Here is a 21934-nt window from a genome sequence, read left to right as displayed (position 1 = left end):
CATACAGGCCTTCCCATCTGCTTATTCTTTCAATTTAATTTCCATAAGCACATCAAAATTAGTGAATTTATAGCTTCTTCTGCGCGTGAAGAAGTTTCATACTATTTGTTTGGATTGAAACTTGATTTTTGGCCCAAGGATGGAGTCGGCCCAAAAGGAGGCCTGGAGGAATAGAAGATCAAAGCCCAGCCGAAACTTGGGAAGGCAGGAAAGGGCCTTTTCTGACTTGATACAATTCACAAAGGCCACTTGCCTACCTACCCAAGGACCAAGTGGTGTAGACTAATCAGACTGCACAGCCCATAAAGTACTTTATGGTGGCATTACATGTAATAAAGCTGATGAGTCATCACCCTCAGACCACATTCGGGCAAAGCTGTCGCTACAGGAGCCAAACCGAGTAGTCTATAAAAGGAGGAAGAGAAGACAGGAATAAAGACACTCAAACAAACAAACAAAAGCACAAACTCTGCTCAAAAAGCCAGATTTGCCTTTCAAAACGAAGCTGTAGTCAGCCCAAGCTTTCATCCCCCTCGGGATAATCTTTTCTCCTAAACTTTGTAATAGCTCTGCTACCCTGCTCTAACTTGTTGTAGTATCGATTCACCCTTTTGTATTCTCCTCTCCCCTCTCCACCTTTAAGCTTTTAGACCTTTGACAGAACCACAAAGATAGGGACCTGCAAGACGATCAGCCTTAATTGATAAGGTTTAATCTTGCCCGACCTGCTTTGCTCTGTCTTTGTCTTCTCTTTCTTTAAAGTCTAGCAATATGTTGTATATTTTTAGTTATATGCAAGTTTGTTTCTAGCAAAATCACTATGACAAAGCTTTCTCAATACTTGGATCCGATTTAAATATATCTTCAATGCTTAAATCAGATCCAAGGCCTAAGCCCGCATGCATGTAAATCTGATTAGTTTAAAAGTCCTTGGCCTCAAGGCATAAAAAAGAACTTTATGTGGACTTAACCCATCCACGACAATCCTTGATAAACGAGAAGTCCGAAGTTACTTGGGGCGCAAGTAATCGACCTACCTTCTAGTTTTCTTTCTATTATATCATGATTATCATAGAACGCTTAAGCATGGGATGAACTCTAATAGAAAGCCTCAAGGCCTACACCTAAGGCCTCATAAAGGCATCCATTTGGATTCATCCTATTCAGCGATCTCAAGAGTCTAAGCATAAGAATGAACTCTGATGGGAAGCCTCAAGGCCTACACCTAAGGCCCTACAAAGGCACCCATTTGGGTTCGTTCTATTCCTTGGATTCGGGTAATCAGAAATATAATAGTTAGAAGACTCCTACAATCACAAGAATAAATATGATGCGTTCGAGCACTGGTTTAGTTATTGATGGGAAGCCTCAAGGCCTACATTTAAGGCCCCACAAAGGCACCTGTTATAACTAACACGGTTTCTTGGATACATATATATATACAATGAAAGAACGACAACCATTTTACATCTGCCATGCTAAAGATGGCAGTGGCACGCCTGAGCACCTAAATGTTAACCTTGATTGTGAGCCTCAAGGCCTATACCTAAGGCCCCACAAAGGCACCTCTCAAAGTTAACGATGTCATTCTCTTTCAGCCTTGCCCGAAGAGCCTTCCCCGAAGAGTCTTGCCCGAAGAGTCTTGCCCGACAACGCCCAGAAACGAAGCAGAAGCCCGACAGCAGCCCTTAACCAGCGCCAACCTCCAGGGGAGCTGTGTGCTCGTCGGCCAGGAAACATCCCCAGCGGAAATTCCTGCCACGAACATAGTTTTGGCACGCCCGGTGGGATCTCTAATCAGAAGATAGAGAAACAGATATGCCAGAAGACTTGCAGACCACGTTATTTCAAATGCTGCAACGCTTGGAGAAAGCCTCCACGGGCTCTAGAAGTGATATTGATGTGGTTCCTCCCAAAGGAAAAAGACGTAAAAACAACCAGCCAGACGGGATGGACGTAATCAACCCTGCATTTCCCTTTTCAGAGGCCCCTATAAATATGCTCAATATGACGTGGGCGGAGAAAGGAAAATGGAAGATTACAAGGGAAGAAGAAGAAAGACTGGCCAAAAAACCTACAGAGAGAATAGACAAACTACCCGAGTATCCAAATGCTGCCATAATCAAGGGGATGGTTATGTGCAGTAAATGCCAGTGTAAGTGTGAGCTCGAGATTCCTTCGGCTGGAGTTCTCATTGATCACGAGTTAATCAGGAGGAAGGAAGAAGATGCAAGAAGAGAAGCCCGCGAGAAAAATAAGCAGGCAACAAGGAAGGACACCTCCCGAAGTGTTTTTCAACGCTTAGGAGGTGATTCCCAACCCAAGGCTTTGTCAGAAGTGTTTCGAAACCATGAAGCTTCTGACGAGGGAGAAAAAATGAAGGCCACAATCCAAAGAGGTGCAGATCATCCTCAGAATGGCCAGATGGGGAGGGAAGTCAAGAGAACTGATGGGATAGCTAATCCCGACAGAAAAGGGAATCCTGCCCACCTCGGGCGAAAATGGTATGTAGTCGGGAAGAACGGACAGCCTACCAAACCAATGGGAGCCTCTATGATCAGAAGGGTTCAAAGGCAGCACAAGGCCTACATGAATTCCTTAAAGACCCCCACTACCTCTGAAACCTCAAAAACTCAAAAGTTGGAAATAGCAACATCTGGAGGTAGTAGCCAGCTCCGTTGGCAAAATAAGAAGGAGGTAGAGAAAGCCAACAGCAAAGCAGAGGGGGTGGGGGATCATGTGCCGCAGAACCAACATCCTGGGAAGTATAGGATCTTGAGAAGAGCTCAAGAAGATCTGATCATGGTACCAACTCCTGGATGGAAGCCGGAGCCTATTCACATGGGAACATTTGCGAAACCACTTTCTATGCCATTGGTGGATCCCTTTGGTGAAGTTCCGAAACAAACGATGTACGAGGGCATGGATCAACCACAACAGGAGGGGATACCAGAACCTCTGCTTCCAGCCGATGCGATGGCCTGGTTAGATGAGTTCATGGACCAAATTGGGAGCAAGAAGAAGGATGTACTCGAGCCCAGTAATTTCCACATCAACATGGCGTATATATTATCCGCCACGTTTGGTGCCAGACCTGGTCAGCCTGCTACTATTGAGGGTGATTACTTAACAACAGAGCCAATGACGGCACAAGTCAATGTGGATATAGCGGAAGAAGAAGACTCGGGCAAGGCTGAGCCCTCAGTGGCATCCAACGGTGGTCCTCTAAGGATTTACACAGATGAGATGGTGTTCAGCCGCCCGAGTATTTCGTTAGCCAACCATCTGAAGCCTATATATGTTTCAGCTCACCTAGAGGGTATGCCCTTCAAAAGAATTTTGATTGATGGAGGAGCAGCTGTTAACGTGTTACCGGCCAAGCAGATGAAGAAGATGGGGAGAGGTACGGAAGATCTTATTCCCACGGACCTTACGGTATTTAGCTTCTCAGGTGCTATCACTAAGACTCATGGGATATTACCTTTGGAGGTGGACTTGGGATCCAAAAAGATAATGCTAGCATTCTTTGTGGTGGACTGCACCTCCACTTACGGAGCCTTACTCGGAAGAGATTGGATCCATCAAAGTTTAGCCATACCTTCCACTCTTCATCAACAAGTGGCTGTATATCATGAGGCGGGTGTTGAAGGACCAGGCTTTTGGGAGATAGTAGAGGCCGAAACACGGCCGTTCCTCCCCTCAGCCAATGTTGCGGAAGCAAGTTTCTACAATCCCAACGTAGGAATCTTGAAATGTTCAGGAGCTGATAAGAACGGCCGCCCTACTAAGGTGACGGCCCAAAAGCTTTTGGAACAAGGAATGCTCCTTACTAAGGAGGAGTGGGATAGACCCTGTCTTATACCAAAATCCCTACATCATCAATGACTGGACAAAAGAAGAAAGATCAGGTCATGGCAGTCAGATACCTGATTAAAATACTGTTGGTATATGGGAAGGGAAGAAGACAAGAGAGGGAGCAGGAAGAGCAAGAATGGTAGGGAGAATCTTCGACCAGCCAGCATAGAAATAAAGAGGAATCTTGTAGTGAAGAACTGGATAGGGCCATTCAAATGGCCGAGTGCATATATGATCTAGATGGGCCAGACGACTTGCCCGAGAGCCCAGAGTTGGTCGAATTTTTATGTGCAGAACCTGATAAGCCATCACCCGAAGTACATGATCCTTTGGAAGTTATTGATCTAGGCACAGAGGAGGATCCAAGACCAATACAGATCAGTGGTTTATTAGGGGCCGAGGATCGGGCCATGATTATTTATCTTTTGCAAGAATTCAAAGACTGTTTTGCTTGGCATTATACCGAGATGCCAGGGTTAGATCCAGCCTTGGTGGAACATAGAATGCCCATCAAGGAAGGATATAAACCGGTCAAGCAAGCACCACGGAGGATGTCAAAGGAGATAGAAGAAAAGGTCAAAGAAGAGATTTAGAGGCTAGTGAAAGCTGGCTTTATCAGACCAGCCAAATATGTGGAGTGGTTGGCCAACATCGTACCCGTTTTAAAAGCTGTAACAAAAGCAGTACGATGTTGTGTTGATTACAGAAATATTAATGGCGCTACACCAAAAGATGAGTACCCCATGCCTATGGCTGATTTATCCATAGATGCAGTAGCAAAGCATAAAGTTTTATCTTTTATGGATGGAAATGCCGGATATAACCAGATAAAGATGGCTCCAGATGATATTCATAAAACAGCTTTTAGGTGTCCTGGTCATGTGGGGGCATATGAGTATCTGGTCATGCCATTCGGGCTCAAGAATGCTGGCGCAACATATCAAAGGGCAATGAATGCCATTTTTCATGATCTAATTGGCCAGAGCATGGAGGTATATATCGACGACATCGTGGTGAAATCTAAAACAGAGGAACAACATCTAGTAGATCTCAGGCAACCATTAATAAGGATGCGGATCCACAAATTGAAGATGAATCCAAAGAAGTGCGCATTTGGAGTAAGGGCGGGCAACTTCTTAGGATTCTTGGTGCATCAGAGAGGTGTGGAAGTGGACAAGAACAAGTCTCGGGCAATATTGGAATCACCTTCACCCACCAACAAAGTGCAGCTTCAAAGGCTACTAGGCAAGATCAACTTCTTGAGGAGATTCATTGCCAATTTAGCAGGCAAAATCCAGCCGCTGACTCCTTTACTAAGATTGAAAGATAAAGAGAATTTCGAGTGGGGGCCGACCCACCAACAGGCATTTGACAGCATCAAGGCCTACCTAACTTCTCCACCAGTGCTGGTACCACCTCAAAGGGGAAAACCCTTGAAGCTATACATTTCTGCTTTGGAAAAGTCAATTGGGAGTTTGCTAGCTCAAAATCATGAAGGTGGAAAGGAGCAGGCTGTATACTACCTCAGCAGAATTTTGACCGAAGTAGAAACAAGATATTCTCCGGTGGAAAGATTGTGTTTGGCTCTATATTTTACTACCAGCAAGCTAAGACATTATATGTTACCTTGTCACGTACACATCATTGCCAAAACAGATGTGATAAAGTACATGTTGTCAAAACCTATGCTAGCAGGAAGGATTGGGAAGTGGATTCTAGCACTGTCAGAATTCAGCTTTCAGTATGTACCTCAAAGGGCAGTCAAAGGCCAGGCAATTGCTGATTTCTTGACCGAGCATCAGGAACCTCAAAGTGAGGTAATCAATATCCCAGGAAGTTTGGAGGTTACTAGCGTTTGGATCCCACCAAGAAGTGATGTTTCGGGCAAAGAAGATTGGATCCAGCAAGAGATAAGAAGAGTAACGGGCCTCTGGATTACTCTTTGGAAGCTGTATTTCGATGGATCCCACACTCAGAAGGCTGCAGGGCTGGGATTGTAGTTATAAATCCTCAGGGGGTTTATCATTATTACTCATTCCTGCTCGATTACTAAGAAAATACTAATAATTGGGCAGAGTATGAGGCATTGATTATTGGTCTGGAAATCCTGTTGGATTTGGGGGCAGCAGAAGTAGAAGTCTTTGGTGATTCAGAGTTGGTAATAAACCAGCTAAATGGCGAGTTCAAGTGCAGACATATCACTATGGCGGGGTACTATATGGCAGCAACACAATTGTTGAGTTTCTGGGAATCTGAGATATCGGTCAATCATATTCCTAGGGGATCTAACTTGGCAGCCAATGAAATGGCGCAACTAGCCTCAGGAATGCCAATACAGGAAAGAAAGTATGGAATAGATGTCGAGATTCAAACAAGAAACCTTCCTTCCATCTTAGATCGGGGATTTAGTTTGGATGTAATGGTTCTAAAAGCCAAGACGGAGGATTGGAGGGCACCCATCATTCATCATTTGAATGATCCCTCTTCACCTACAAGTAAGAAGAATAGGCAGCAAGCAACCAAATATGTCTTATGGGCGAAGAACTTGCTAAGAAAAACCCCAGATGGATTACTGTTAAAATGCTTAGGCCAGGAAGAATCCATGAGAGTGATGGCCGAAGTACATGAGGGAATATGTGAAGCACATCAAGTAGGGACAAAGATGAGATGGCTACTCAGAAGGTACGGTTATTTCTGGCCCGACATGGAAAAAGACTGCAAGTCTTATGCCCGCGGTTGTGAAGAATGTCAGAGGCATGGACCTCTCCAACACGTGCCTTCAGTACCTTTGAATCCAGTGGTCAAGCCTTGGCCGTTCCGAGGATGGGCGATGGACTTCATCGGGCAAATTTATCCAGCTTCCAGTAAAGGGCATACTTTTATAATTGTAGCAACGGATTACTTCACCAAGTGGGTGGAAGCATCAGCAGTAAAATCCATAACTTCCACCGTAGTCAAGAATTTTATCGAGACCAAGATCCTGCACAGATATGGGGTGCCCGAGACTATAGTGACAGACCGTGGGCCATCTTTTATTTCAAAAGAAGTCGAGGAGTTTGCAAGCAAGTACAAGATAAAGATGATCCAATCCAGTCCGTACTACCCTCAGTCAAATGGGCAGGCCGAAGCTAGCAACAAGATCCTGGTCAACATTATTAAAAGAATGGTGATAGATAGTCCAGAAAAGTGGCATGAGATGTTGGGGAACACGTTGTGGGCATACAGGACTTCCAAAAGAGCGGGGACATGCACAACTCCTTATGCCTTGACATTCGGGCAAGATGCAGTGCTTCCCATGGAGATCAACGTTAGTTCCGTAAGAATTCAAAACCAATTTGGGTTACATAGTGCAGAATATATTGAAGCCATGTGTCAAGGTATTGAAGACCTGGATGTAGCCCGAATTGAAGCCTTGAACCAGATTCAAGAAGGAAAGATAGCTGTTGCCCGAGCTTATAACAAGAAGGTGAAGGTAAAGTCTTTTAAATAGGGAGATTTAGTATGGAAAACAGTTCTCCCGCTGGGAGCTCAGCTTCGGGGTTTTGGAAAGTGGAGCCCGACATAGGAAGGTCCTTTTATTATTAGTCGAGTCTTGAATAAAGGAGGATACTACCTAGCGGACCTCGAAGGAAATGGGCAGAAACATCCCATTAATGTTAGATTCTTAAAGAAATATTGTCCTACATTATGGGATGTTAGGGATTGTTACATTGAAGATCGGGCAGAATGAAGCGAGCTTCGGGAATCTCATATGCAGTGTTTTTGTTCATCAAACATTCAAAGAAGGCAGAAAGACAGAAATTGCTAAAATAGTATTTATTTCATGTCGACAAATTGATGAAAATTACAGAGTTCCAATCCTATGTATTACATTTAATTCTCTCTGAGTTTGGTGGTGTCTTCAGCTGGTTTCCCGACGTCTTCATGGATGGAACCCAATCGGGTGATCGGGTTGTGCGGCCAACATGAGCCTGGTAGAGGATCCTCCAACGAGGCTGTCACCATATGTGATGGTGAAGCTCAACTTATCACCGCAACTTGCGGGAAGGCAAACCATCGGGAGGAAGCCGCCCGATCAGGGGTGTTGGAGATAGAGGGGCGGTCGACCAAGGGTGTTGGAGATAGCGGTCATCAGGTGAAACCTCATTTTCTCGCGAAAGGGGAGTTTTAGGAAACTCCACTCAAAACATAAGGAACCCATTTCTCAGTTGCTAAGAGAAAACAAGAACGCTCAAGTTGGATGGAAGTTGAAGGCCAGAGCTAAAGGGAAGTTGGTAGTTTGATAGGAGAAGTCCCGAGCTAGATTTTATAGGGCTCAAATGACAGTTCAAGGGTCATGAGAAGAGCAAGGGGCACCAGAAGCACCAATTCCCAAGGACGAATATGCATGCATGCGGGTATTCAATCAATGTCGACGCTTGGGATTCCAACATTCACATTAATTGAAGGGGGCACTGTTTAGATTGAAACTTGATTTTTGGCCCAAGGATGGAGTCGGCCCAAAAGGAGGCCTGGAGGAATAGAAGATCAAAGCCCAGCCAAAACTTGGGAAGGCAGGACAGGGCCTTTTCTGACTTGATACAATTCACAAAGGCCACTTGCCTACCTACCCAAGGACCAAGTGGTGTAGACTGATCAGACTGCACAGCCCATAAAGTACTTTATGGTGGCATTACATGTAATAAAGCTGATGAGTCATCACCCTCAGACCGCATTCGGGCAAAGCTGTCGCTACAGAAGCCAAACCGAGTAGTCTATAAAAGGAGGAAGAGAAGACAGGAATAAAGACACTCAAACAAACAAACAAAAGCACAAACTCTGCTCAAAAAGCCAGATTTGCCTTTCAAAACGAAGCTGTAGTCAGCCCAAGCTTTCATCCCCCTCGGGATAATCTTTTCTCCTAAACTTTGTAATAGCTCTGCTACCCTGCTCTAACTTGTTGTAGTATCGATTCACCCTTTTGTATTCTCCTCTCCCCTCTCCACCTTTAAGCTTTTAGACCTTTGACAGAACCACAAAGATAGGGACCTGCAAGACGATCAGCCTTAATTGATAAGGTTTAATCTTGCCCGACCTGCTTTGCTCTGTCTTTGTCTTCTCTTTCTTTAAAGTCTAGCAATATGTTGTATATTTTTAGTTATATGCAAGTTTGTTTCTAGCAAAATCACTATGACAAAGCTTTCTCAATACTTGGATCCGATTTAAATATATCTTCAATGCTTAAATCAGATCCAAGGCCTAAGCCCGCATGCATGTAAATCTGATTAGTTTAAAAGTCCTTGGCCTCAAGGCATAAAAAAGAACTTTATGTGGACTTAACCCATCCACGACAATCCTTGATAAACGAGAAGTCCGAAGTTACTTGGGGCGCAAGTAATCGACCTACCTTCTAGTTTTCTTTCTATTATATCATGATTATCATAGAACGCTTAAGCATGGGATGGACTCTAATGGAAAGCCTCAAGGCCTACACCTAAGGCCTCACAAAGGCATCCATTTGGATTCATCCTATTCAGCGATCTCAAGAGTCTAAGCATAAGAATGAACTCTGATGGGAAGCCTCAAGGCCTACACCTAAGGCCCCACAAAGGCACCTATTTGGGTTCGTTCTATTCCTTGGATTCGGGTAATCAGAAATATAATAGTTAGAAGACTCCTACAATCACAAGAATAAATATGATGCGTTCGAGCACTGGTTTAGTTATTGATGGGAAGCCTCAAGGCCTACATTTAAGGCCTCACAAAGGCACATGTTATAACTAACACGGTTTCTTGGATACATATATATATACAATGAAAGAACGACAACCATTTTACATCTGCCATGCTAAAGATGGCAGTGGCACGCCTGAGCACCTAAATGTTAACCTTGATTGTGAGCCTTAAGGCCTATACCTAAGGCCCCACAAAGGCACCTCTCAAAGTTAACGATGTCCTTCTCTTTCAGCCTTGCCCGAAGAGCCTTCCCCGAAGAGTCTTGCCCGAAGAGTCTTGCCCGACGAGACTTGCCCGACAACGCCCAGAAACGAAGCAGAAGCCCGACAGCAGCCCTCAACCGGCGCCAACCTCCAGGGGAGCTGTGTGCTCGTCGGCCAGGAAACATCCCCAGCGGAAATTCCTGCCACGAACACTATTATGAAATGAGTTGTGCTTCCTACCTAATGTGACTTGGAATACAAGTTTTCTCTTAAAAAATTGTTACTGTCCTGCACAAGTAGAAACCAGAACAAGTCAAATTGTACTGATTAGAAGCACTGGGATGTAAAGTGCTTTTTCTGAACTGTCCGAATTGAATCAAGAAAAATATGAGTTGCTGAGACTGAATACATCAATTGAGTCTAAAGAACCGCATTTTTTACGAAACAAACCTATATGTCTAAAATTCAGCTGGAAACGGCTTCTAATACCCATAGACTGATGAGCAAAAGGAGGAATCCACCCAACGAAGGGCTCGCGTCTGTCTATCTAGTGGTGAGCCACTAGCTTACCAAGGCGATGATCATTTAGCTATTCCAGGAGAATGATCAGCCACACTGAGACTGAGACACAGGCCATACTCCTACTGGAGGCCGTAGTGGGGAAATTTTTGCAATGTGCAAAAGCCTTGACGGAGCAACGCGGCACATCAACTTTCACCCATCAAAGCAAAGTTAAATATTCAGGAAAAAAAATTAAAAAACAAAGATTGTGATTTATAAACTATTTAACATATTTTATATTAACAAATGATACATTTAATTATTTAAAGCAAATTCAACCGTGGCTAATACAAAGTGAAGCCATCATCATAGGAAACATGCCATCCCTTTTGACAAGGTGTGGCATTTTCATCATACTCTTGACAGCAGCTCCATCTCTTCTTCCAATTCCCACTTCCAGTGTTTGGTCTCTTGTTCTTCTCATTCCATTTGTACACAATTACTCCAGACTTGTCACTCCACTCTCCATCAATCCCTTGGTGTGGTGGAGCTAGAGCAAATAATCCTTTCTCCCCTACAAAACCATATCCAATTATCAACATAAAGATTTAAGCACGCTCCGAAACTAAGAAAATAACTTTTGGTCAAATCTTATTCTATTTTTCTCTATCTCCCTTAATGATTCAATCCCATTAGAAAAATTGACCAAATAACTAAATATTGTGTAATATCCATGTTAGCCAGAACTAGAGACGATAACGTTTATGTAATGTGATTTTAAATTTAACCGGATTCTAGCTCACGATGCTGGAGATGCTAGGAAAGTGATTTATGACACTTATTTTCTCCTTTTGCACACCGTCTTAATTTTAGCGCTTAATTCTCCTTTGAATTGTATAATCTAATCCAATTGCTAGAAGAAAAAGAAATAGTATATGCACAGTGCGAAAAAATAATGTGCGGAAATCATTTTCCTAAATTTGGTTAGTTTTTGTATTATTGATATTGATGTCAATCAATCAAAAGGAAACACGCTTTTAGTAAAAGCCCACAAGATCCCAATTAACATGTGGGTGAGAAACTGAAAGGGGAAATTAACATGTGGATGATTGTGGTATGAAGATTATAATTACCAGTAGTGTGGCCGTGGAAGGAGCAAGCAGTAGGGGAATTGTCGTGGTCTGAGTAAAGGGTGCTGCATCTCAAGCACGGCTTCTTCTTCGTCTGGATTTGGGATGAGCTTGTTTTGCTATCACTATTACTTGAGCAACTCTTGACCGTCAAACCACTTGACTGCCTGCATAAGAAGATTTGAGTAATGCCCGAAGATAGAGCCATGAAAAATACTCGGTCTATTGTGTGTATTAGACAGAGAGGAGGAGATAATATGACATATGGAAAATGGAAATTAAGTTGGGGTCGTGTTTTTTTTTTTTTGGGGGCGGCGGGCCGGGGTGGGGGGGGGACGTTGAGGGGGGCCCTAAGGGGGCCCTAAAAAAAATTGTCACTTATGTTGTAAATAGTGAGTATGTTTACTCACATGTATACAGTAAAGATTCATATGCTAAATAGTGAAGTTTTTGTAAGTTTTCAAGGCAGTTGCTCTATAAATAGAGCACTACGAGTGTTCAAAACACACGGATACAAAAAGCAATAAGAGAAGAAAGATAAGTTAGAATATTTTCTGCATTCTCCTATTTTTCTTTTACCTGCAATCATAGTTAATAAACAAAACAGTGTGATATATTACATATGCTTCACTCTTGCTCTTAGCAAAGGTTATTTCTCTAACTTTTGCCTATTTATAACACGTTATCAGCACAACTCTCTAACCCTAAAACATTTTCTCATTTCTCTCCGCCGAAAGAAAAAAAAAAGTTTCCTTCAAGGATTTTACTATTTTTCTTCTTCCTCTGCCTCACCTACTGGATATACCCTCGTGAAGAATTGTTCACACCATGCCTGCTTTTAGTTCTCAACATAACATTTACTTATATCTTTGATTTCTTGCTTGGTGCAGTTCCTAATTTCTAAACCAATGTTTATTTATCTTTGTTGTGATCAAAGATGGTGCGATATCATCGCCCATCTTGGACTGTAGATTTAATTTTACTGCAAATTTTAGATGGATCGGTATAATCGTCCACCCTACCTTGCATATTTAAATTTGCCTGCTATTTAATTTTATTGCAATTTTAGGTGGTGTGGTATAATCACCCACTCTGCTTTGCATATTTAAATTTCTAATGCTTGAGTGGTGCGGAATAATCGCCCATCATATGCTATTCAATGAGAATGGTGCGGTACAATCGCCCTCCTCATTCATCATGTAAATCTCGAGCCTGAAGTTTCAAGTGCTTATCATTTTGGCCTGAAGATTAAAATGAAAAATTTGTAAGAACCATAAGTTTTAACAATATATTCCTTCAGAATACACATTATTGCAAGTTCTTACACACCTTATTTTTCTTTCAGAAAAGAAAATTGCGAACTTGGCAAAACTTGATTTTTTTGCCCTGGATATTACTGGGAAGAATTACCTTACCTGGGTAATGGATGCCAAGATTCATCTAGAGGCAGCGAATCTTGGAGAAACTATTAAGGAGGATAACAGTGCATCTTCTCAAGATCGGGCAAAGGCCATGATCTTTATCTGTTGCCACATTGATGAGGGACTGAAGAGCGAGTACCTCACGGTTGAAGATCCACTAATCATCTGGAAGGCACTGAAAAATAGATACAATTACCAGAAAACGATGATTCTTCCAAGAGCTCTTTATGAGTGGACTCACCTAAGGATCCAGGATTTTAAGACGGTGGCTGAGTACAATTCTGCTATGTTCAGAATTACCTCCCAATTGAAGCTCTGTGGAGAAACCATTACTGAGGAAGACATGCTGGAAAAGATTTTTAGCATTTTTCATGCCTCCAACATACTCCTGCAACAGCAGTATAGAGAACGAGACTTTATTCAGTACAACCAGTTGATATCTGTGCTCCTTGTAGCTGAGCAAAACAATGAGCTTCTGATGAAGAATCATCAGTCTTGACCTACTGGATCAGCACTATTCCCAGAAGTGAATGTTGTTTCCCTTGATGGGAATACCACATCCTCTCATGGCAATAATTACAAACGAGGACGTGGCTACAAGCAAGGCCAAAAGGGCAAGAACCATGGTGTCCAGTTTCACAACCAGGTTCCTACAGGCCCGAGCTTTAAAAATGCAAATCGCCAGAAAGGCAAAGCTCATATGAACACTTCTAGAAATTTTGAAGGAGTTTGCCATAGGTGTGGTGGCAATGGGCACTAGGCACATACCTATCGTACCCCAAAACATCTAGTGGATCTGTATCAAGCCTCCCTCAAGGAGAAGGGTGTTGAGACCAATTTTCTCGACCAGGCTCAACAGATGGATATACCTGATCCAGTGTTGATTTATTAGGACAATTGAACACAACCCACCTGAATGTTTCAGACTTCATTATTGAAAGAGGGAATGAAGTGTTTGGGTTCGATTAAATCATTTATGTTTGATGTACTCTTGCTATTTGCACTTGTGATTTAATGCTTGCACTTTCAATTCAATAAAAGTAGTATTCCAGTATGAATAAACTGCTTTTAATTGTAATTTCCATTACTCAGAAAGCATGAATAAAAATTATCGTTATTCTCAAAACAAGAGCAATGGTGGAGATTTTTTTTCTTGCAGACAGCGCAACCACACATACAATACTTCGAAATCGAAAGTATTTCTCGAACTTGATACTTGCAAAAGTAAAGGTAACAACAATATCAGGGCAATCAGATGTAATTGAAGGCTCAGGAAAAGGCCATATCATGTTACCAAATGGAACAATATTGTTCATACAAAATGCGTTATACGCTACTCGATCTACTCGAAATTTGTTGAGTTTTAGAGACATACATCTAAATGGATACCACATTGAAACAAAAAGTGCAGAAAATGTGGAATATCTAAACATTACCTCCAATGATACCCAGAAGCGTATATTGGAGAAGTTGCATGGTTTATCAAATGGATTGTATTATACATACATAAAGACAATTGAGGCACATACTGTCATGAACTAGAAGTTCATTGATTCAAAAGTTTATATGCTTTGGCATGATAGTCTGGGTCATCCAGAATCTACCATGATGCGTAGAATCATTACCAACTCTAATGAACATCCATTATTGAGCAAACACATTAATGTCTCAAATGATAACCCTTGCAAGGCTTGTTCCAAAAGGAAGTTGGTAATTAGACCATCACAACTAAAGGTTGATGCTGAATCCCCATCATTTTTGCAGAATTCAAGGGGATATTTGTGGGCCTATTCAACCACCTTGTGGACCATTTCGATATTTTATGGTTTTGGTTGATGCATCTACCTGATGGTCACATGTTTGCCTATTGTCTACTCGAAATGTAGTGTTTGCAAGATTTCTTGCTCAAATAATAAAGTTGCGAGCACAATTCCCAGATTATCCCATTAAGTCAATCCAACTTGATAACGCTGGTGAATTTACGTCTCAAACCTTTGATGATTACTACATGACACTGGGCATTGATGTTGAACACTCTGTTCCTCATGTCCATACTCAAAATGGCTTAGCAGAGGTATTTATCAAGCGACTTCAATTAATAGCTCGCACTCTGCTCATGAAAACAAAATTACCAATCTCTACATGGGGACATGCTACATCATTGGTTCGGTTGAGACCCATAGCCAACCACCAATACTCATCAATACAACTCGTGTTTAGGCATCAACCAAACATTTCACATTTACGAGTTTTTAGTTATGCTATTTATGTGCCTATTGCACCACCACAACGCACTAAAATGGGACCTCAGCGCAGATTGAGAATTTATGTGAGTTTTGATTCACCATCTATCATTAGATATTTAGAACCCTTAACAGGTGATATATTTACAGCTTGTTTTGCTGATTGTCATTTTGATGAGATAGTCTTCCCGTCGTTAGGGGAGAAAAGACCGTTCCAGAAGAACAACAAGAGCTGACATGAGTTGTTCCCACTTTATCTCATTTTGATCCACGAAGCACTCAATGTGAAGATGAAGTGAAAATGATTGTTCATCTTCAAATTATTGCTAATCAAATGCCAGATGCATTTAATGATGTTTCGAAAGTGACAAAGTCATATATACCAGCTGCAAATGCACCTGTAAGAATTGATGTCCCTGTTGGACAAAATAAGGTGGTAGCGAATGATTCATCTGGTGCACGCCTGAAGCGTGGTAAACCACCATATTCAAAAGATTCAGCCCCTCGAAAGAGAAAGATGATGGCACAGCTGAATCCAAATGAAATCATTCAGGAAAAGAAATTGAAAGATAAATCCACAATTCATGATTCTAAATTTTCTGAAAAAGAAAATGTCCTTGATGAGACACATGTCCTTAAAGAGATAGAAGTACATGAAAGCAAAGAAATCTCCTTAAATTATGTATGTGCTAATGAATTGTGGGATCAAAATGGAGTAATCATCAACGATATGTTCACTTTCGCAATAGCCACTGAAATCATATTAAGCAATGACATTGAGCCCCGCTCTGTTGATGAATGCAAACAGAGACATGATTGGCCTAAATGGAAAGATGCAATCCAGGCAGAATTAAATTCCTTGGAAATGCGAAGTGTTTTTGGACAAGTAGTCCAAACCCCGCCTGGTGTGAACTCCGTAGGTTACAAATGGGTATTCACAAGGAAACGCAACGAGAAAAACAAGATTGCAAGATATAAAGCAAGACTCGTTGCACAAGGTTTTTCACAAAGACCTGGAATTGATTATGAAGAGAAATACTTTCCTGTAATGGACACAATTAGGTTCCGTTACTTAATAAGTTTAGTGGTTTTAGAAAAACTTGATATGCGACTTATGGATGTCATCACTGCATATCTATATGGAGAATTAGATACTGACATATATATGAAAGTCCCAAAAGGACTTAAGTTGCATGAAACGACTAACAAACCACGAAGTATGTTCTCAATCAAATTAAGGCAATCATTATATAGGCTGAAACAATCTGGGCGAATGTGGTATAATCGTCTCAGTGAGTATTTGATCAAAGAAGGCTGTTTGTACCATACTTGACCAATCCCAAAACTACTGAGCACCGGTCAATGTTATACCATCAAGGACCCAGAAGAGTTTCCCCTCCAACCAGGAGGCCAATCACAGAGCGACACATGTCGACATCAGAAGCCAATCATAGCGCGACATGTGTCAACATCAGAAGCCAATCACAACACAACACGTGTCAATGTCAGAATGAAACTAGAAACTCTATTCTATAAATAGAGATCATTCTCTCACAATATTTCCTAATGTCATTTGTACTAAATCATTCACTAGTACTCACAAAATGAGAGTTTGAACCTATGTACTTGTGTAAACCCTTCACAATTAATGAGAACTCCTTTACTCCGTGGACGTAGCCAATTTGGGTGAACCACGTACATCTTGTGTTTGCTTCCTTATCCCTATCCATTTACGTACTTATCCACACTAGTGACCGAAGCAATCTAGCGAAGGTCACAAACTTAACACTTTCTGTTGTACCAAAGTCCTCGCTGATTTTGTGCATCAACATTTGGTGCCGTCTGTGGGAACGACACTTATTCCCACTCTCTTCAGCTTTGCCAAGCTGGTTTCCACCATTCGTACACTCTCTTTTGACCAGGCATCCCTCTCCAACATGGGGAGCGAAAGAAGCCACAACATACAGAATGACACCCCTCTTGTACCTAGTGCGAAGCAACGAAAGAATGAATGAAAGAAGGTTGCTCTTCAAGCTAAAGTTGATGAGCTAGAAGCTCAGAACAACAAGATAGTAATGAAGAATGAGGTCCTCCAAGAGCAGTATGAGAAGCTCTTTGAGACGCTTCACGAAACTAGGCGTACTCAAACACGCGAGCTCGTTGCCCCTATGGACATCAACCAGCATCTGGGTGCCCCCCAACATGGAGGGTCACTTCCCGTCGACATGGGTATCCCTGATGAAGAGCGAGCTAATCATCAAAACATTGATCAACATGAGACTTCTCTCAACCCAGATGCTTCGACCCGAAGTAGAAGAAGTGGAGGAAGACACTTCCTTGCAGAAGGGTTGGAATGATCGAAAGCCGTTTATCGTGACTGCCGAGACTTTCTAAAGCAACGTCGAGAGAATCCCCTCCACATATGCTTGAAGATCAATGACCCAATAGTTTCTGAAAGACTCGGTCCCCTCCCACGACCCAGGCAAACTGCCAATTTAAGGAAGGAATGACAGGTCCTAGAGGAACATGAAGGTACGGGGGACTCTGAGGTATTCCGACAGACTCGCCTTAGAAGTCAGTACGGCAAGTCTAAGAAAAAACCACACGCCCTTGCTCAAACTTTCCTACTTCCAAGAGGCGATGGAGACTTACGAAAGAAAATTCCAGTGGTACATGACTCCACTCAGGACCTCATTGTCCTACAACTTCTTGAGGAAGTAAACAAGTTGAAGGCCGAACGTCAGGCCGAAATACCTGACTGGAACCAACCCAGGCCTGGCCCTCTCACAAGAAGGATCATCGACACCCCTTTCAAGCGAAGACAAAACAAAAGCTTAGTTTACAACTCTATACTGGAAGGGAGGACCCAATTGAACACCTTAACCTCTTTGAGTCCACCATGGTATATCGGATGCACACTGACGAAGAGCGATGTCTTCTCTTCCCCTCCACCATCTCTGGTGGAGCTCTAAACTGGTATTGCCGTCTTCCACCTGAGACAATAGACTCATTTGAGAAATTGAGGAAACTGTTTGTCTTTTAACATATCTTCCAGACCGATCACTTGCATTCTGCAGATGACTTGTACACTATTCACCAGAAGCCGTACGAGTCATTACGAGAGTATTCCGGTCGCTTCAGCCATGAGTATTCTCGCTATGTTAAGGCAGATGACAAGACCACCCTCAAGGCCTTCACGGCAGGCCTACATGATTGTTTCTTCAAGTACATGATCAATGCCAACACTTGGAAGACTTACTCTGAGGTGATGGCACAGGCTTACAACCACGCCTCCACCGAAGCAAAGACATACCAAAGGAACCCTCATATGGTTAACCCCTATCATCAAATGGGAAGTGGAAGTCAAGTTTTACCAAGTGTGGAGATATTGGCCATTCAGACACCCATTGCATCATCTCCTGCCTCATTTAGCTACTCGTTAAGTCACCACACGTATCTGTCTCTTGGAAAGAAGAAGGATTTTTACTCTCAGCAAGCCCATTACAACAAGAGGGATAAAAGTTCGTATCAAGACAACCAGGGGTAAACGTACCGTCGACTATTATGACTATGGGGCCAAGCCTCACTCTTTCAAAGTGGAAGACTAGGTACTGAAGGAAATGCTATTATAAGAAGGTATACACATTACAAATGTTTTGACTCTCAACCGCTTGAGATCTTTTGTCACACAAGTCATTCGGTAAATATTTAAAGAAGAGGGAATTCAGACAACTTCTTCTGAGTCTTTTGCGTTCCTAGCACTGGAACACTTGGTCTACGCTGACCTACCCTTATACTCCAACTCAGAGATTCAACATACGTACTTTGACACAAAGTATGTGATACTAAGTGTTACAACCAACATGGTTCACATATCAAAAGCATGAATCCCTTCATGCATAGCAAAACATTTATAAGCATCACTCATATCAATTAACATAAACATTATACATTCTAACACATTCATACATAAACATCATATATTCCAACACATTCATACATAAACATCATACATTCCAACATATCCATACATAAGCCATCTGTGCTTCGAAAGGGTTCAACATACTTTGTGTCATCGACACTTGCTACAATGTGCCTCAACACCTTACCCTTATTCTTACCAACCAGGTGATGAAATGTGAAGAAAGAACTCATCTTCATGCCACCAACCAGGTGATGAAATGTACAACCTGTACTCTCCTTCATGCCACCAACCAGGTGATGAAATGTACAACCAGTACTCTAATATCATTTGGCAACTTGCCATTCATGCCACCAACCAGGTGAAGAATGAACTCATCTTTGTGCCATCAACCAGTTGATGAAATGTACAACCCGTACTCTAATATCATTTGACAACTTGCCACTTATGCCACCACCCAGGTGAAGAAGGAACTCATCTTCATGCCACCGACCAGGTGATGAAATGTACAACCCGTACTCTCCTTCATACCACCAATCAGATGATGAAATGTACAACCTGTACTCTAATATCATTTGGCAACTTGCCATTCATGCCACCAACCAGGTGAAGAAGGAACTCATCTTCGTGCCACCAATCAGGTGATGAAATGTACAACCCGTACTCTCCTTCATGCCACCAACCAAGTGATGAAATATACAACCCGTACTCTAATATCATTTGGTAACTTGCCACTCATGTCACCAACTAGGTGAAGAAGGAACTCATCTTCATGCCACTAACCAGGTGATGAAATGTACAACCTGTACTCTCCTTCATGCCACCAACCAGGTGATGAAATGTACAACCAATACTCTAATATCATTTGGCAACTTGCCATTCATGCCACCAACCAGGTGAAGAAGGAACTCATCTTCATGCCACCAACCAGGTGATGAAATGTACAACCCGTACTCTTTTTCATGCCACCAACTAGGTGATGAAATGTACAACCCGTACTCTAATATCATTTGGTAACTTACCATTCATGCCACCAACCAGGTGAAGAAGGAACTCATCCTCGTGCCACCAACCAGGTGATGAAAGGTGATGAAAGAACTCACATTCGTACCACCAACCAAGTGATGAAAGCAATTCACCATTCATTCCACCTACCAGAAGACGAGTGGTACAACTTGTACATGTGAACTCCTTGTATTCACAAATAATCAAAAACCCTCAAGCTTGACAACTCAACTAGGGGAGCACTTATGCCCAACAAGAGTTATAGTCACCAACAAAGTCTTATTGCAAGCCAACAACAACTTCAGTGCATAGCGTAGGAAGATCAAGCTATTCAGCCCTCTTGAATCTGCTTCAGACATTTCATCTCTGTAACAATGCAAACACTACAACTCGTAGAAAGCTTCACACTCTTGATCAAGACAGTGTGAAGCAAAACCAATTTATGGTGCCAACAAGAGCTTCATCAAAAGAGTTCAACCACAATTCTCAAAAGCTTCACACACTCTTGATCAAGACAGTGTGAAACAAAACCAATTTATGGTGCCAACAAAAGCTTCATCAAAGGAGTTCAACCACAATTCTCAAAAGCTTCACACACTCTGGATCAAGACAGTGTGAAGCAAAACCAATTTATGGTGCCAACAAAAGCTTCATCAAAGGAGTTCAACCAAAATTTTCAAAACATTCACACACTTTTGAACAAGACAGTGTGAAACAAAACCAATTTATGGTGCCAACAAGAGCTTCATCAATGGAGGGCAACCACAATTCTCAAAAGCTTCACACACTCTTGATCAAGACAGTGTGAAGCAAAACCAATTTATGGTGCCAACAAAAGCTTCATCAACGGAGGGCAACTACAATTCTCAAACCTTCGAAGCAAATTTAAGACTGTTTGAAGCAAATTTAATTTATATGGTTCATCCAAACCTTCGACTACTACAAGGTGTGAGTTGCATCACAATCTCTTGCTCAACAATGTAGAAGAAAAATTTGTATATGTTGTCTCTCCCACATTTTCAAATTTCTAGTTTCCTAAAAAAAAAGGGGGGAAGTTCAACAAAGCTTCATCAATGGAGGACAACTACAAATTTTCAAAAGCTTCACACTATCTTGATCAAGATAGTGTGAAGCAAAATCAATTCATGGTACCCAACAAAAGCTTCAACTCCAAAGCTTCACCAACAAAAGCTTCATCAATGGAGGACAACTACAAATTCTCAAAAGCTTCACACTATCTTGATCAAGATAGTGTGAAGCAAAATCAATTCATGGTACCCAACATAAGCTTCATCCATAAAAGCTTCACCAACAAAAGCTTCATCAATGGAGGACAACTACAAATTCTCAAAAGCTTCACACTATCTTGATCAAGATAGTGTGAAGCAAAATCAATTCATGGTACCCTACAAAAGCTTCACCCATAAAAGCTTCACCAACAAAAGCTTCATCAATGGAGGACAACTACAAATTCTTAAAAGCTTCACATTATCTTGATTAAGATAGTGTGAAGCAAAATCAATTCATGGTACCTAACAAAAGCTTCAACTCCAAAGTTTCACCTACAAAGCTTCAACTCCAAAGCTTCACCTACAAAAGCTTCACCCACCACACAAGCTTCACCTATAAAAGTTTTACCTATAAAAGCTTCACCAACAAAAGCTTCACCCACAAAAGCTTCACCCACCACAAAAGCTTCACCTATAAAAGTTTCACCTATAAAAGCTTCACCAACAAAAGCTTCACCCACAAAAGCTTCACCCACAAAAGCTTCACCTACAAAAGCTCCACCCATAAAAGCTTCACCAACAAAAGCTTCCCCCACCACAAAAGCTTCCCCCATAAAAACTTCTCCAACAAAAGCTTCACCCACCACAAAAGCTTCACCTACAAAGCTTCAACACAAAAGCTTCACCTACAAAACCTTTCCTCTTTTTTG

General features: G+C 42.0%; 1 protein-coding gene and 1 long non-coding RNA gene across 2 annotated transcripts; one reads left to right on the top strand and one right to left on the bottom strand.

Annotated features, from left to right (window-relative positions):
• Positions 1-10526: 10526 nt before the first annotated feature.
• LOC103413235 (uncharacterized) lies at positions 10527-11661 on the bottom strand. Its single transcript, XR_011578578.1, has 2 exons — positions 11408-11661; positions 10527-10848 (listed from the first exon to the last, which is right to left on the bottom strand). It is a non-coding gene; the product is annotated as an uncharacterized lncRNA (long non-coding RNA).
• A 1165-nt stretch (positions 11662-12826) lies between these two features.
• LOC114823738 (uncharacterized) lies at positions 12827-13324 on the top strand. The gene has a single exon (XM_070813474.1). It carries the CDS (start codon positions 12827-12829, stop codon positions 13322-13324), a length of 498 nt encoding a protein of 165 aa, XP_070669575.1.
• Positions 13325-21934: the final 8610 nt, after the last annotated feature.

This window comes from Malus domestica, chromosome 02, assembly GCF_042453785.1.
Source record: "Malus domestica chromosome 02, GDT2T_hap1".
Classification (NCBI taxonomy): Eukaryota; Viridiplantae; Streptophyta; class Magnoliopsida; order Rosales; family Rosaceae; genus Malus; species Malus domestica.
Note: the sequence above shows the minus strand (reverse complement) of the source record. Positions and strands in the feature narration are given on the sequence as shown.

What these genes read in the sequence shown, in the direction of transcription:
- LOC114823738 (XM_070813474.1), top strand. Translation starts at nt 12,827, where the DNA reads ATGGATGCCAAGATTCATCTAGAGGCAGCGAATCTTGGAGAAACTATT.